This window comes from Dreissena polymorpha, chromosome 4, assembly GCF_020536995.1.
Source record: "Dreissena polymorpha isolate Duluth1 chromosome 4, UMN_Dpol_1.0, whole genome shotgun sequence".
Classification (NCBI taxonomy): domain Eukaryota; kingdom Metazoa; phylum Mollusca; class Bivalvia; order Myida; family Dreissenidae; genus Dreissena; species Dreissena polymorpha.
This window is the reverse complement of record NC_068358.1, coordinates 140646898-140664094: the sequence shown is the minus strand read 5'-3', so window position 1 is coordinate 140664094 and position 17197 is coordinate 140646898. Positions and strand designations below refer to the sequence as shown.

At 35.1% G+C, this 17197-nt stretch overlaps 2 protein-coding genes across 5 annotated transcripts in view; one reads left to right on the top strand and one right to left on the bottom strand.

The window, feature by feature from the left end:
• The first annotated feature begins 1850 nt into the window (after positions 1-1850).
• On the top strand, positions 1851-9802 carry LOC127877606 (uncharacterized). 3 transcript variants are annotated; one of them, XM_052423642.1, is made up of 6 exons: positions 1851-2010; positions 2641-2814; positions 3129-3386; positions 3929-3997; positions 6795-7001; positions 8483-9802. In XM_052423642.1, the coding sequence occupies exons 1-6, from the start codon at positions 1968-1970 to the stop codon at positions 8731-8733; spliced, it is 1002 nt and encodes a 333-aa protein (XP_052279602.1). In that variant the 5' UTR covers positions 1851-1967; the 3' UTR covers positions 8734-9802. The 3 variants fall into 3 exon arrangements, with proteins under 3 accessions (XP_052279602.1, XP_052279601.1, XP_052279603.1); XM_052423641.1 differs by having other exon boundaries at positions 2614-2814; XM_052423643.1 differs by lacking the exon at positions 3929-3997 and having other exon boundaries at positions 2614-2814.
• LOC127877607 (stress response protein NhaX-like) overlaps positions 7400-17197 on the bottom strand; it is a 33746-nt gene continuing 23948 nt past the window's right edge. Inside the window, exons 4-5 of one of the 2 annotated variants that reach the window (XM_052423647.1) lie at positions 9890-10234; positions 7400-8673 (exon numbers count right to left, since the gene is read on the bottom strand). In XM_052423647.1, the coding sequence (XP_052279607.1) occupies positions 9902-10234 (333 nt within the window). In that variant the 3' untranslated portion in view covers positions 7400-8673; positions 9890-9901. Of the gene's footprint in view, positions 8674-9649; positions 10235-17197 lie in introns of those variants that run through there. The other variant, XM_052423645.1, reaches the window with a different exon arrangement.

Below are 17197 nucleotides of genomic sequence, written 5' to 3'. Positions count from 1 at the left end.
AATCAGGTATTTATTTCATACGAAAATGGATCATTTGATATGTGTCTTGTTCTGTGAAAAATGGTCATAATGCATGTGCGTAAAGTGTCGTCCCAGATTAGGGACGACACTTTCCGCTTAAATGGTATTTTCCGTTTAAAGGAAGTCCACCGAAAATCTAGTTTAGGTGAAAAGTGTCGTCCCTGATTAGCCTGTGCGGACTGCACAGGCTAATCTGGGAAGACACTTTACGCACATGCATTATGACCAGCTTTCTCAGAGCAAGACACATATATTCAGCCAGCATTATCGCAGCAGGTCAGGAGCTACCCTGTCCACTATAAATAACTCAAGGTGTTGCGGTCTCAGTCGTGAAAATGGGAGCTCCTGACACAACGCTCGTTTGCAGTTTCACTGGCATCTTTTTTGCAGAGATCAATAAAATCAGTCAGTCAATCACTCACTCACTCAGGCACTGACTCACTGACTGACTCACTCCCAAACTCACTCATGCATTCACTCACTCATTCATTCATTCATTCATTCATTCATTCATTCATTCAATAACTCACTCATTCACTCACTCCCTCACTCACTTACTTACTTACCATTCTTCCTATCTGTCTGCCTGCCTACCTTTAGCTAATGTCTAACAGTTCTAGTTAAGTGCCTTCTGTAATGATAAGACGCACCAATTTCGCTTAAGTTTATGTTATCAAAAATAGCTCAAAGAAAACTAAATCTTACGTGTTCTTTCTTTTCAGATGTTATTTATTATCTCCCTTAGCCAATAGTAAGGTTGACATTCCGTATTACATTTACAACCTGTCAACTTGGTAACAAGGTTTGTTTAGTCTCAACTATGATAACATGAATTAATAATATATGTATAATTATATATGAGTGTCTATATTGTTCGACAAGCAATATGCGTTCTTTATGTCTCGCCAAAGACACTATGTTCCGTTTTTTTTTACAGGAAACGGACTAGAGAAACGTTTAAAGTAGATAAGTTTAGACTAAAACTCACCAAAACGTCCTCTGGGTTTATGGTAAACGTTGCTTCCTCGGCCAATAGATCTAGAAATGATATAATTGTTTCAAGAACCGTTCAGAAGCCATGTTCAATCGTGTAGTATATCAAGGCCTAGCACTCATAAAATAATAACATTTTAACAAGTGGCCAACAACCACTTCTTAAATTATCATTTTAATGTTTCTAAATATGCTTATTTCCCCTTGTACGTGATTTATAATTTTACGTGATGCAAATAATTATATCTTTATTAAATAGTGTTTTAGGAATGGCTTGTAAAGTTCCTATTTGGAGAAGTCTCCCTTTTACTCTTTAGATTAACGACGATGATTTTGAACAGCAGGTAAATGAAAAGTCTTACGGTAATTACGAACTACGTGAATAACAATACACTTGCGTCGAGGTTAAATTCTCGACAACTTTTAAAACCATAGAAACCGATTTATATCGGAAGACCTTTGATGACGAGGCATAGAAAAACGATTAATGTTCGAATATTTTTTCTTTGTGAATATGGTTCGTGTGTTCAGTAAAAAATATCAAATGTACTTTTGCTACATGCAAAACGATGACTCGAAAACTGTTCAAAACTTTACACTACCATCAAACGATGCGACGTTTTTTTGCACAAGCTATTTGATTTATTTTTATCAACTGTAAGTCAAACGTAAATAAATAACGGATTCATTTTTAAAATACTCGCAAATCGACGAAATCTCATATCGCCAAAGGCATACAGCATATAGCTTAGGCGTGATATGAAAATTACTGGTCAATAACGAATCATTCACCCATAGCCGCGAATTGAATTTATGTACAGTTACATAAAAATTACACAACTTGACGTAGATTTGTGCGATTTGCTAATGATTTTCAAGTTGAAGTTACGAATACTAGCGCTGTGGTTTGTTGGAAAACCTTATATTAAATCTCATATAGCTTTTGAAAAAAAATGGCGTTTGCTAACTATGGATTCCATTCGGGAAACGAACGAGGTTTGATTGTTGTTGCTATTTTTCTTACTTTACATTCAAATAGTGTGCATGTTGCATATATTTTATTATGATCGTAAAAATATTATATTTTCGCCATACTAAATCCTTTTTAGTTTATGGCTAAACTTAAATCTTATGTTGGATATGTCTTGTGTTATCATTACTGTAAATACTGTATAGCATGCACGCTCAATGTCACGGTAGTGTATAAAGAGAGTGTACATCAATAGCATTTTGTTCCTGTAAAATATATCGCTGAATGCGTCTGTAAATCCCAATGCATACACATTTAATACTGGTGAATAAAACCTCGAATGAAGTCGAAATATCGAGACATAGCGGTTTGGGCGCATACAAACCGTAGCGCGAAACGTACTACAAACTTTACACAGAAGTACACGCCAGTGCTTTGATGTTTTAACATAAAACCTGTTTCTAGTTTCGAGAACATGTCTTTGTTATCTGCTCATTAAGGATATCCAACTTACTTCCAATACGAAATTCACGAGCGAATGATATCCTTACTGTATTTCGTTTTTTTGCTTGTATCTCTAAACAAACAAGCGCATACTGACTTAAAAGTAACGACTCTTACGATTTTAGTCAGAGCGTTTTTACCTCTTCCGGTAGCACCGCGCGCCACCTCGACTCCATTAGAGAACGTGCAACAGAATGTCGACATCTTCGTCATACCGCCGACACCGGTAGCGCCGGTGCTTACGAGGGCCGTGAGCTTCCACTGCACCGAGCCGGACTTCGACGCTTTGTTTGACAACCCGCAGCATTTCCGATTTGGATATATCGGTACGACTGAATTTATCATTTGGTATAGCATGAAAATTTAATAATATAAGAAAAGCGGGGTAAAATTAAACGTCAACGCACATTTCTTGAAAACACACAAATCATCTGTTTACATGTACGATAGTTGACCGAAAATGTTCACAGTATATGCACGTAACACCTCTTCCTGAACATGAGGAATTATATATGTTATCGAGTTCGTGGGGATGTTTCTTTAAAGTCCACCACTACTGAAAGACTTCCAGTTGATTATAGATGCATGTGACCTCATTAAAAGAGCACTCTTATCTCTATTGTTATTATTGTGCATGCAGGTGGTAGTTTTGACGAGGGAACTCTGGACTATGGGAACAGCCGCCTTTCAGACACTCATTTGACCCCTTATATCGATGTGGATCCCGGCGTTCATCTGGGTCACTTCTCGGAGACGCGAAGAAATTCAATAGCCCGGTCGGACAGCATCATGAACCTCTCCTTCACTGACATGGTGCGAAAGAACTCCGAGCATTCGCAGGGATTTATGGGCTTCCGGAAACGAATGGCCACAGAGATAAATCACAAATACTGCTCATGTAAATACATGCCCTTTACATAGGTCCCTTGAACTACGAATTTTAAGAGCATTGTTAAGAAGAAATCTGAAAATCGGATTTTTTTATTGCTTTTTTCGGGGGGGGGGGGGGATGATGATTACCGAGATGCTTACATGAAATTATATATTGGTCATACATCTGTGCCATTAAGGAAATATAAAATATGTCATAACTTAGTATTTACTATTGAAGAAACAATAAGGTATATCAAAAACGTAAAGCATTATACATAATCCGATAACGTCCATATGTACGAATATTTAAACGCGTGTGTGTTTTGTAGTTAAATTTAATTCTCTCAAAACAATTCACTTCTTTTTCGTTTGTTGTTTATTGTCCTTAAGCATATATTCTCTCTTCATAATGTAAAATTCGTATCAAATATCAAGATACCGTTTTTGAATGCATTTTAATTTACACATCTTCTACCGTGTTTTATGTCTAATATTATTGTTTAGTTATATCCGCGTCAAATGCTTTTAGTTGTGCGTGGCTTTAATTGTACTTCAATCTCTTTCTAGATTTTCGCTGCGATGATACTGTTTTCATCTTCCTGCATGTTGTGTTTGGAATAGTCTATCTCTCTGCAGGTTGGACAGGCTTTGTTAGATGCATTTTAAGTTGATATTTCACGTGAATGGTATTGGTTTTCTGTTGCTCTGTTATTTATTGTTGATTTTTTTTGCACGCGTTTCTAACATGCTTTTAGGTTGACATCTCCATTTCATTCGTATAGAAAACTAAAAATTGTGAACAATATTACCTTGACATTGTCATGGCAAGCGGTGTATCGTTGTGCCCGCAAAAAAGTACACTATATTTAATCCATTTATGCCTAGCGTCCTGAAAAAAGGACTTTGCAAACAGCGTAGACCCGGATGAGACGCCGCATGATGCGGCGCCTCATCCGGTTCTACACTGTTTGCTTATAGGAATTTCTGTAAGAAATATTTAAAATATAGAAATAAGTATACTAGACATCCCTAATTTTGGAAATAAATTGATCCAATTTAGAAGGATGGGAGAGTCCACTAGACATAAATGGGTTAAGGTAAAATATTAACAGCAATGCATTTTTGTTCACCCTAACAATAGACATGAACGTTCCTATTAATGTCATATTTAATTTACTTCACGCATATGTTAAATCCATTATAAACTATTTATGGATTTATCAAAGCGGAAAACAGCGAGCTCGTCCATCGTAAGTTGTGTAATATTAAAGATACATTTCGAAATATGGTGTATTGCTTTACGCAGCAGTTCGTCGAGTTCCCTTATACTAGTATATTAACAGATATGTCAATATCTATTTTTCTACACTGTAAAACCGGAAACATACGTTGAAAACAAAAGTAACGCAAACAATTTGTCATCGAAAGTACGGGACATTTTTACCAACCGGTTTTCCCGATGTATGGCTATTCCAAGAATCTATAGACACTTCTCATATAATCCCGTTAATCAAAGACTGAATGCGAGACCAGTATATCACTCAATTACGATGGCATAGAAGTGACATACACTCCTCAATTTTAATGCACTTCTTTTTTTCTACCTCATTCCCACGGCATGTTTACTCGAGGGAAATGCTTAGTAACTCAAGGGACCAAGTTAGTTATGTCGTGAGAACGACTTAAGTCGTGGGAACGAGATAAAAAAAAGAAGAGTGCAAAGCTAAGAAACAATTTTAACTCAATTCCCCGAGTTGGTACGTCGTGGGAACGAGGAAAGAGGAGTGGAGTTTAAAGAAGAGGAGTGAATGAAACCTCTATGTCAATGTACTAAATGGACGGTCACATCATCTAGATCAACGATTTTACATATGGAATTAAACCCTGAATTTGAAAGCTCATCGTATCTTGGTATTGTTAAAAATAAAAAGTATAGGAACATTATTGCTAAATTACTGTTTGTCGTCTCACAAATTTTCGGTAGAAACGGGAAGACACCAGAGGTCAGAGGTCAACGCAAATGTGTGTAATGCAACCTAGACGACGTAAAGGATGAATATCACTTTAGTATTAAATGACCTTATTATATGAGTCGTGTTCTGAGAAAACTGAGCATAATGCACAGCGAAAAGTGTCATCCCAGATTAGCCTGTGCAGTCCGCACAGGCTAATCAGGGACGACACTTTCCGCCTTAACTGGATTTTCGTGTATAAGAGACTTCCTTTAAAGATAAATGTCATAAAAGCGAAAAGTGTCGTCCCTGATTAGCCTGTGCGGACTGCATAGGCTAATCTGGGACGACACTTTACGCACAAGCAGTATGCCAAGTTTTCTTAGAACGCGACTGATATGATGTTAGAAATACATGAATTCTATGATAGATCCCGTCTAAATATGGTCAAGTTTATCGAACTACGTAGTGTTAAGAAAACTAGGCATGTTTAGTTAAAAAGCTTTAAATTGCGGGGTTTCTTTTTCTATAGTATTGAATAATAATAGTGTTCACATTGAAAATAGGTAAAGAATAATGTAATACCGGTCATTGATACAATTATTTGTAACAAATTATAACAAATAATGTCACTTATCTTTAACATTAGGTAGTCGTTATGTATTAACCTCATCCATTTGACTTTCTCACGAAAACATGTTTATTGTCCCCTACCGGTTTCACCGGAGGGGTCTTATGGTTTGCGCTCTGTGTGTCAGTCTGTCTGTCTGTCCGTCACACTTTTCTGGATCCTGCGATAACTTTAACAGTTCTTAATATTTTTTCATGAAACTTGCAACATGGATAGATGGCAATATGGACATTATGCACGTCATTTCATTTTGTTCCTACGTCAAAAATTGTGGTTTCTATGGCAACCAAAAAAATAATCTGAAAATGGTGGAATTTCTGACTATGGTGGAACCGGTAGGGGACCATATTGCTTGACAATAGCCTTGTTTGTTTTGTAATTAAATTGATCTTTATTCGAAATGATGCATGCTTTTAATTTCTTCAAATGCATGTTATTATTGTATATGCATGTTTATGACGATGAGTTTGATGAACCTAAGTTAAATTAACTATTCTATTCCTTATACGTTATATAAAAGAAGTGTAAAAGAGAAGTATAGCTCGTTGATGAACTCTATCAATAAAGCTGTCTTGTAAGTTTGTAAGATTTGGCATAATCTTATTTCCTTTGAAATATTTGTTATGAGAAAAAAACTCACATAATTCTTCTCTGTTCGAGTTAAGTGAATATTATAATTGGTACTTTTAGTGATCTTAATGAATACTGTTTCATAAAAGAGTGTCTTTTCTTTACAAACTATTTGAGGGCAGAAATTTAAACAAACAATATTGAATTGAGCAATTGCTTTGAAATATATTCATATCTGCCGATAACGACCAGTACAACATTCTGCGTGGCGTCCCTTCAGGCGTTTTGGGAATGGCCCGCTGCTACGGCGACGTTTACGTCAACGTATATCTGATAGCTGACGGCGTCCTGTCTGTGTTCCTGTTTACCATCAACGTCATGGAGTGGACGAGACACGTGGGCGGATGCTTAGAGACCGTGAACAGGAGCAATGGAGGGATGATCTATGTAGTGATTCTAATCATGAGGACCAGTGCTGTTGCATTAGGTGCACGCGCGTTCTCCGAAAACTGGGCATAATGCATGTGCGTAAAGTGTCATCCCAGATTAGTCTGTGCAATCTGCCGACACTTTCCGCTTTATGGTATTTTTAGTTTCAAGGAAGTCGCACCTTACCGAAAATCAAGTTCAGGCGGAAATTGTCGTCCCTGATGCGGGCTGCACAATCTAATCTGGGATGAAACTTTACCCACATGCATTAAGCCCTGTTTTCTCAGAACAAGGCTCAAATATATAACAGTTGATTAAGCGTCGTTTGTGTGGTTTTTTTTCATTATATATATATATATATATATATATATATATATATATATATATATATATATATATATATATATATATATATATAATTATATATATAATTATATATATATACAAATACTTAAGCATGCATTGGCAGGTTTATTTGTCGTTTTCATTATTCGCATTTTAAGAATAATAAGTAAACTATAATATGCGATGTAATATACTGTTTTGTGTGATATTTATGTATTAATAAATGGGCATGTTTTGTACGAATGAGATTCGTTCCTATAATGGAAAGACTGATAATACAGTCAGTCAACCAGTTTAAAATTACCCGGCAAAAAAATAATTCGACCACAATAATTTCTTCAGGATTTAGTGTTAATGTGAGAAGATGTAAAAAAAAAATGGTAAAATTTATTTTGTATGATAACAGGTTAGGCCAGACGGCATATGCAGTTTTTTTACTAAAATAGCCAGTTAAAGTTCACCCTTTGGAAAATTATTAAAAATCATTCAACTTTAGAGTTAGTATTTCAAAAGATTGTCATTGCATTTGTTTTCAATCAGCAAAAAGTTTATTTGAAAATAATAATGCCTTCTATATCCATATGCACATTTCAAAACGTAACTCATGTAATCAGTTCCGGTTAACTTTTTGCTGCATTTATCCCCCATGTAAGCATAATACAAAAGCGTTCTTGATAAAACTGTGTTAATTTATTCCTTTACCTAATGTTCCCCTTAGACACTTAACATTTTGTTTTTATTGGAGCATTATGGAAAATTAAATACAAATAAATCGGAACTGTTGATTATACGGAACCGGTTGACAAACTGTACATAAATGGGGAATAAGGACGGTATTAAGTTCAATCTACCAATTAATTCATAAATCCATTTTTCATCTTTGTATTTACTTATTATTTATGTTAAGAAACACATGTCTTAAGCAATCAGTTAACAAATACTATTAAAATAAAATGTTTTCTCAAAATGCAAATGCCCCGTATTAGCCTTCGCTTTCCTCTTTTAAAGTCATAAAGAAGAAATTGTACAGTTCTCTAAAACAAACAGCTTCAATATTTGGTATTCTAATGGTCGAATTGTATTTTGAACTGATTGACTGCTAAGCAACGGCGTTTAATTTTCTATAAAAATTCAATAATTTAACAAAATTACACACGTATGCGTTTACAGAGCTTGTTTATGCCGTTGTTCCAGGAACGCTGTTAGTTTTCCACGGAATGCACGGGATTCCACATGAGAACCTCGTGTGCGTTGTGGTACCAATCCTTCTGACAGTGGGTGTGTCACTTGAATGGGCGTTCCTTGTGTTGGCCGTCCTGCTGCCATTCTGCGTATACGCCCTTATGTACTGTGTGGCATGTCGCAGACGTTCGGATATGTCCGCCCTAGCGGACAATAATAATAACATAGAAACTAATGGCGTGTATCGCGTAAACACGGACTAAGAAAGGCTTGTTTGAGTTCGTTCATCATGCAAAAGCGAACGGAATTCGCTGTGAGTTTCTCTAAAAGTGCGCCATGCCCGTACTTACCTATTTTATCACAGTACAATACACTCCAAAAATGTGTCTTAAATTCGCGGTTGTCGTGCATAAAATAGCAATAAAAATTAAAAATGAAGTGAAAATGATCTGGAGTGAATAGTACTACATTTAACCTCTACTAGAAGTGTACTTTCATTGTCCGTTATTCATTAATTTTCAATAATTCAATGTGCCAGCATCTCATATTCGGTAATACACTTTTGCTTGATAACACCTCGCATGCAAATGAAACACGTTTACATTGAAGTGACAATGTGCAAATTACAAACAACTTATACGTGGTATGGTGCGATCGCAAAATAATGATATTAATCAAATTGCATCGTGATTTTAATGACACTGCAAACATGGGTACCTTGTATCTGAACATCGTTTGGGATAAATATGGGGCTGATAGGGTCAATATTAAAGGGGCTTTTTTATTTATGATATTTGTGAAGAATAGTAATACTGAACATTTACCATGCTCTAAAATATCTATTATATGCGTATTTTTGACGATTTATAAACAAATTATAATTAGTTGCAAAGCAAAACGATTTAATAATTTAGAGAGTTCTGTTGTTGTCGTTATATTTTGTGATAGACGATGATTGCTTATATAAAGCATAAATACATGACTCATTTTAGATACAATATTAACATCTATCAATGTAAATCATTTAATGACAAACTGTAATACATGCCAAAGTCTATTAAAAGGCCCCTTTAAAGGTAGCAACATACTACCTGCCGTGGGCTTGCCTAAATAGTGGATGGGGTTAATGTCACCATAAATGAATGTTATAAAGGTGTGTTTCAAAATAGCTAAAAAAAACTAGTTGAACTGTTTTAATGAATTATATTTAGATAATGACAAGTATTACTTCCCAAAACAATTGCAGACAGAACAAAATACAACCATAATACATGTTAGACTGAAGAACAGGAATTATACAGGTTATATCAATAAACATATTGCTGGTTATTTCCCATGTGTGTTAATTGTTAATTACATGATTTAATTCTTACAGTCATATTATTATTAAGTGATATAAGTTATTCAGACATGACTCGCCTTTAGCAGGTCTTAAGTTTTATGCGATTCTTCTTTCGAGCCTCCTTTCCCAACGCTGTCGCTTTCGCTCTTTTTGTGTTCACGACTTTCGCTCTTCTTGTGCTCGCGATGAAACGGGTTGTGAAAATGAATCCCGTGATGCTTCGAGTGATCTTTGTGGCGCGTGACAAGCACTGGTATGTTTGAGTGGTGTACGATGTAATCTGTCACACTTCCGGTTAGCGTTCGTCGGAGCATGCCTTTGCCCCGGCTGCCAACGACAATGAAGTCCACGTTTTTGTCGGACGCCAGGGCGCAGATGGCCGGCCCTGCTTCACCTCGCGTGACCTCTACGGTTCCTTCAAGCTAAGATCAAACATGCATGATAGGTTAAACACAGACGAATTCGTGTAATGTTTTTAGACTGTCGTAGTTCGTAATATATCATGAATAACCTTTAAGCGGTCAGACTTTAGTATGTTATCGGGGTACAGAATCAACAGAGTTTTCAAGGGGTTACACACAGGCTGGACAGAATGTAAACACACCGTTAAGTACTTAACTTAAAAAAAAAAGTGCATAAAAGACCGTTTTCCTTGCAGATTGTGACGGTATAAGAAAAAATCAGTGAATACGTGTGAAAACGGTGACAAAATTTCACGTTGCGTGACGAATAGTCGTGCAGTATACATGATATTTTTATCAAGAACGCAGGCTTATTTAATAAAATAATTCTGATATATTTCACATTGCCTAAGCAGCATAAAAAATCTGGCTTGTTGCACTAGTTGAAATTGTTAATATAAAATGTTTTAAATACATCCACTAACGTTTAATTGGGAAAACCCAACAAAGTCACGTGATCCTGCACCCTGATTATGCTGTTTTATTCATAATGTAGTACTCAACGATCACGGTTCTGTAAAGTACACCATTATAGTACATGCCATATACGGAATGGTTCACAATTTGCAATATGTTTCAAACTTAACATTTATTGTGAAACGTAAACCAGGCGGTAGCATGCGAACAACTGAACATGTATTATCACGGATATCTTGAAAACATATTTCGCAAAGCTCAAATGACTCAATTTACATTCAGATTATATGCGTCGCTTGTATGTGGCAGATAAGAACCAAGTTAACATTTCTATACACTTATTTCAAATTTGCAAGAAACGTCACTTAAACGATTCATCCAAGCTAGGGGTTCAGATGTATCAGTGTCTTCTTCAATATGTATTTATGTATGCATTAATCTACACTGTGCATTATTACCGATTGTTTAGTCTTTTGAATAATAAATGATTGACTAAGTGAAAGCAAGGTTCAAACATGCATCGTAAGTAATATACTATGAGCATAGACACATATCTTTTAGTCAACATTATAAAAAAATGATATTATCATTTGTATAATCACGATTTTTTTACGAAAAATATTGCGATGGGACAGTGCTGTAGCAGTTTGTGTTACTGCTGTATTTTTCAGGATCGCTTTGAAGTAAATACATGGATACGAAAACCTTACTAATTACATTTTGTCCAAATTACTATTTTCTCAGAAGACCGCTGTCTGTTTGCATTTCAAATATTGTCTTCATAACATGAACCATGTGTCCCGCGAGCCAATTTTTGTGATAATGTCTTACTAAAATGCGTATAAATGGCACATAGAGCGCTTCGTAAGTATCGTTTTATGTCCAAAATGTATCTGCCTCGCATATTGATAAACAGGGAATACAAAATCCAGGACATGCTTCACATATATGGTTCATATGGTTGTCCTACACGCAACTGAATTGAAAAGATGAATTGGGAAATCCGATGTCGGACTCGGATAAGCACACATTTGGATTGAAAATAGTGTGCTTTGAAAATGACGTTAGTACCAAGATGACCAGCTCAAATACAAGTTGTAGTTAAATCATAAACCTCGAGACATTATCTGATAGTCACCTTTGCCCAGTTCGCTTTGTCCGATAATAATGTGCATCCAGTAAACTTGCGCACTTGCCGTTCGGCATATTTTGAAGACTATGCGGCATGTTCACTTATATTGAAAAACGTTTTTAATTGAAGATTACCTGAAACTCTTTAAATATGCATTTTTCATCTTATCTACAGATTGCATTATTCTTTGTCTGTATAATCAACTTGCGACTCATAATTCGTATACACAATTTTCTAACTAAAAATCCTTTATCGTTCATTCATTCAAGATTGAGTAAAGATTTGTTTGTACTCCTCAGGTGAGGTGGCATATAGCAGTCGCACTGTCCGTCCATCCGGCATTCCGTTTCTAGAGTGCGTTTGTTTTCCTAAACGCTTTCGTATATTCACCGTCTTTTTGGTGTGTGAGTCTACCTCCATCACTTACAGATCAAGTTCGAGTTTAGTTCCGGTGCATTCTTTTTTGCAAAGTTACGGGCCTTGGACCTGATTTAACTGGTTTCCGGTGTGTGAATGTACCCTGTCTGACTTTCGGATCAATTACTCTGTGTGTGCTTGCTCATGTAATGCTGCCAAATAAAAAATGGTGTTTCATCTCCATTTAAAAAACATGTGTTTTTCCAATTTAGAATAACATTCTGTCTTTTCAATAAACTACGACGGTAGACATCTAGACCATGTTAGCGTTTATTAAGTTATGTAACCTGAAGTTTTTTAGTGTAATACTTGTCCTCTGTGTTAAAACTAGTCTTTGCATTTAACAAATGTTAATTGTGTATTACAATTTAAGTTTTCTAGATGTTTAACCCATTCCTCATATCAAATTTTATTAGCTTTTATTTTGCAAAAGGAGGACTTGTGTCAAATGCATGTTTTTAACACATTCCCCCCTTATTAAATTGGATGGTATTACAATTAAAACCATCCCAAGCAAGTCCTCCTGTGTCGCCATGTTTTCTTTTGTCACCTAAACAAACTTCAGGTTAATATGCTTTAAGCAAAGAATGTTTGTCCCACAAGTCTAATATTAACTCTTTTTTAGCTCATCTATTTTTTGAAAAAAAAATTATGAGCTATTGACATCACCTTGGCGTCGGCGTCGGTGTCGGCGTCGGCGTCGGCGTCCGGTTAAGTTTTGCGTTTAGGTCCACTTTTCTCAGAAAGTATCAATGCTATGGCATTCAATCTTGGTACACTTACTTACTATCATGAGGAGACTGGGCAGGCAAAGTTAGATAACTCTGGCATGCATTTTGACAGAATTATGTGCCCTTTTTATACCTAGAAAATTGAAAATTTTGGTTAAGTTTTGTGTTTAGGTCCATTTTATTCCAGAAATATCAAAGCTATTGCTTCCATACTTGCAACACTTACTAACTATCATAAGGGGACTGTGCAGGCAAAGTTATGTAACTCTGACTGGCATTTTGACAGAATTATGGGCCCTTTTTACTTAGAAAATTGAAAATTTGGTTAAGTTTTGTGTTTTGGTCCATTTTACACCTAAAGTATCGAAGATATTGCTTTCATACTTGGAACACTCACAAACTATCATAAGGGGACAGTAAAGGACAAGTTGCATAACTCTGGTTGTCATTTTTACCGAATTATGGCCCTTTTTTGACTTTGAATATATGGTTAAACTTTGTGTTTAGATCCACTTTGCTTCTAAAGTATCAAGGCTATTGCTTTCAAACTTCAAATACTTTCATGCTATCATGAGGGTACTGTACCTGGCAAGGAATTTTACCTTGACCTTTGGATGACCTTGACTCTCAAGGTCAAATTATAAAATGTTGCTAAAATTGCCATAACTTCTTTATTTATGATTAGATTTGATTGATACTTTGACAAAACTACTCTTACCTGACATACCACAATAGACTCCACCAAAACCATCCCCCATGCCCCCCCCGAATCCCCCCCACAATTTTTTTAAAGATCATCTAATAAATGACCCCCACACCATCACACTATACCCCGTCCCAACCCCCCCCCTTTTTTTGGAAACGGTTAAAAAACATATATATATTTTTTATTATTTTATTTTTGAAATACCGTCAAGAATCCCCCCCCCCCAAAAAAAAAAATAATATTTTTTTTAGCGTTTCTTTTTCATTATTGGAAGATAATGTAATAAATGACCACACCCCCACACTATACACCCTCTCAACGCCACCCCTTCCTCATTTTTGATTGAAATTGAGAAAGGTCCCTTCACTTTTAAAAAGAAAAATAGATGAGCGGTCTGCACCCGCAAGGCGGTGCTCTTGTTAGTAATCAGGCCCCTTGTTGCGTTTAACAAGTGTTCATAGATACGCTCTTCTACTTAGAAAAATTAATTGTGTTTGAGTAGACACTTAATTTTGCTGAAAAATTACCAGGATGCAAGGATAGGCACACTGGCTGTCGCTATATTACTTAAATAACGGCTTAAAACTCATCTTTTTGCAAGTCAGTTATTTTATAGTACATCTTGCCATTTGAAAAAAAAATCCTATTATTTTAGGTCAATCAAGTAGACTATAGTAGACTCACACTCCAAAAATCAGGTAAATATCTGAAAGCGTAAAATAAAATAAAAACCCAGAAATCTGTTATTTTAACGAAGTTTTATTTTTCCAAGGCACGTAATCGTTTCAAGTATCAATAGACCGACTATTTCAATGTGGATTTAGCTGGTGTTTGACTTCAAAATGCAGTAAGGGTTACTGTGGTTTACAAACACAGCTGTTGTGTTTTTGTAATTTCATTAAAAGCTTGAAAACGTTATGAAACATGTTCTCAGCGCTAATTCAGATATCGTACTTATTTCTCCTATACTTTTCAAGATAAAATAGCTAAGCATTGAACAAAAAAACGTTCAATCATAATTCTTTCTATTTTTTACGATTATTACTCAAAAGTTACGATATTAACACGAAATAAGTGTTCATTAGTTCTAATAGAAACAATTTATTGTGTGATAAATAGATGATAAAGAAGAATTCGATGGTATATGGTAGATATGTGATTTGTGTTAAGGTGCATTACCGTATACCAAGGAACATTTTCTTTAAATGAAATTAATTATTAACATAAGACTGAGTCTTCGTGCGGTTTATTAAGCGTTCGAAAGGTTAATGAACTGTAATCAAAAAGCAATAACACACTTAATTCTATAAAAACGTAATATAAATATTTATCCATAGCAATGTAAATAAAGTAAAATTGATAAAGCTTATACCAATTATATGCTTATTCATTCAGATTTCCTGTGCTTATATATTGTATGTGCATCCATTATGGTAAAAACCGTTATATAATGTTATATGTGTGATTTTATTGTGTGTACCTGACGTGCCATACAATTTTTTTGTGTGTTACACAAGTATATATATATATATATATATACGTCAACGTCCATTTGTTCCAGTTTACTTTTAAACTTATACCTCATACAACCAAATAATCTTTGACCAAGAGGTACATGATTCGCTTCGATTACTTCACTTTGTATTACTATAATTATTTTACCTAACAGAAGACTTTATGAAGTATTCATAAGGCACTACGAGAAAGCTGTAAAATGCAGAGCATTCACTGTTAAATTTTATTGTTGTCGTTATGGTATAAGACGACCGTTCGATTGCATTTTAATAAAATTTGATGACCATGGCAAAGGCTTGACTTGGTGACCTATTTCTTTATCCCACTCAGACCATATTCGAACATGGTCTTGATATTGTGACGATAACAATTCTGACCAATTTGTCATCAATATTGAGTCATAAATGTGGCTTCTGCAGCTGTTACAAGGTTTGTACAAGATTTGACGATTCATTTTTAAGCCTTGCGTTACAACTTTAATACCTGATTTGAACAAACTACAATCATCAAGACGATACTGAAAAAATAGCACTTATATTTACCCGTTTAGACTTTCGTTCGATATTATTTCATATCAACACTCTGCACTTGGAATCGTAAGTGTAAGCGATTGCAAGATACATAAACAGTCTTATCAAGTAATGTAACCAACAATGATTAAACAAGAGATACTTATCAATCAATCAATCAACAGTTAAGTTTTCCAATTGAACAATATATTACTAGTATTTTGTTTTCAATTATAGCTATTCGCTTGCATAATCAATCAAGTTCAGTTCGTCTTTAGACAAACAACCGTTGACCTCATAAGGAGAACAAATATTTTTTCGTTTACTGTGAAACCATTTCCCTCTGATAGCCAATCTTATACCATCATTGCCATTTTATATAACTTATTGAGTATATTTACAACCGGAACACGCGGTGATAAACACAGTTGTATAATTTATATCGAAATTCGGAGCATTGATTGTGTTTAATTGAAAAAAACAATCGGTGTGGCCTTTGTATCACGTGTTTTGTTTAGCGTGTTTTCAAAGAGAATCGCAAGAAATAACCCATTTTAGTCGTGAACAATTTCTTATCTAATCTACTACTCTCTTACAGATTCAAGAGTATAGATGCGATCAATTCTAATTCATTAGCGGTGGATATATCGGAGATATATCTATAATGGAATCGTGAGCCCTCGTATTAAACGGACATTAGACCCATTCTCAGTCGATTGTTTTCATCATAAAAAATACATGAAAGCCATTGACACACAGCAGTAAAATGACGCTATTCAACCGTTTTATTGCAACACAAGCAAAACAATGTTAGGATAGATAAGCACTCTTTTATTATTTTTAAACTAATTTTATTACGCTGGAAGAAAGGTAAATACAATTAGTGGAATAAAGTATAAATAACATATCGACTGATCGAATGGTTTTGTACAAATGTTTTCATTTTAATAAAATAGTAACAACGTCTGGCGTCCTTCATTAAGGATTTGATGTGTACTTAAAATGACATAGACATATGTAAAAGAAAATCTCACAAAACTCATTTGTTTTATGTTTCACCGTGATTAGTAACTAAGAAAGCGCTCGACATTAAATATACGCTTAGTAAATGCATTACCCTTTACGCGGCTTTTGAGTTTTGGGTAGAGCACAAAATAAATGATTTTGAACATCTGACATTTAAAACGGGTAAAACGGACTTTTGAGGCAACGTAAACAAAAGCTATTTGAATCCCAATCATGCTTTCGGTATCCAGTTTTTTTTAATTTGAAGAGAAAACAAACATAGCATGCAGTCACAACTTTAGATGAAAATTTACAGAACTGCACATACTCGAGTGTTGTTTGAACTTAACAAGCAACGAAATATTTTCTAAAGACGTTATTCGTTGCGATGTCATGTCACTTGAATCAAAACAAATAAATCAACCAGTCAAACAACTTGATGATCGCTTCATTTTATAAATGTTAACTAAATCTATGCATTTGGAACTTATT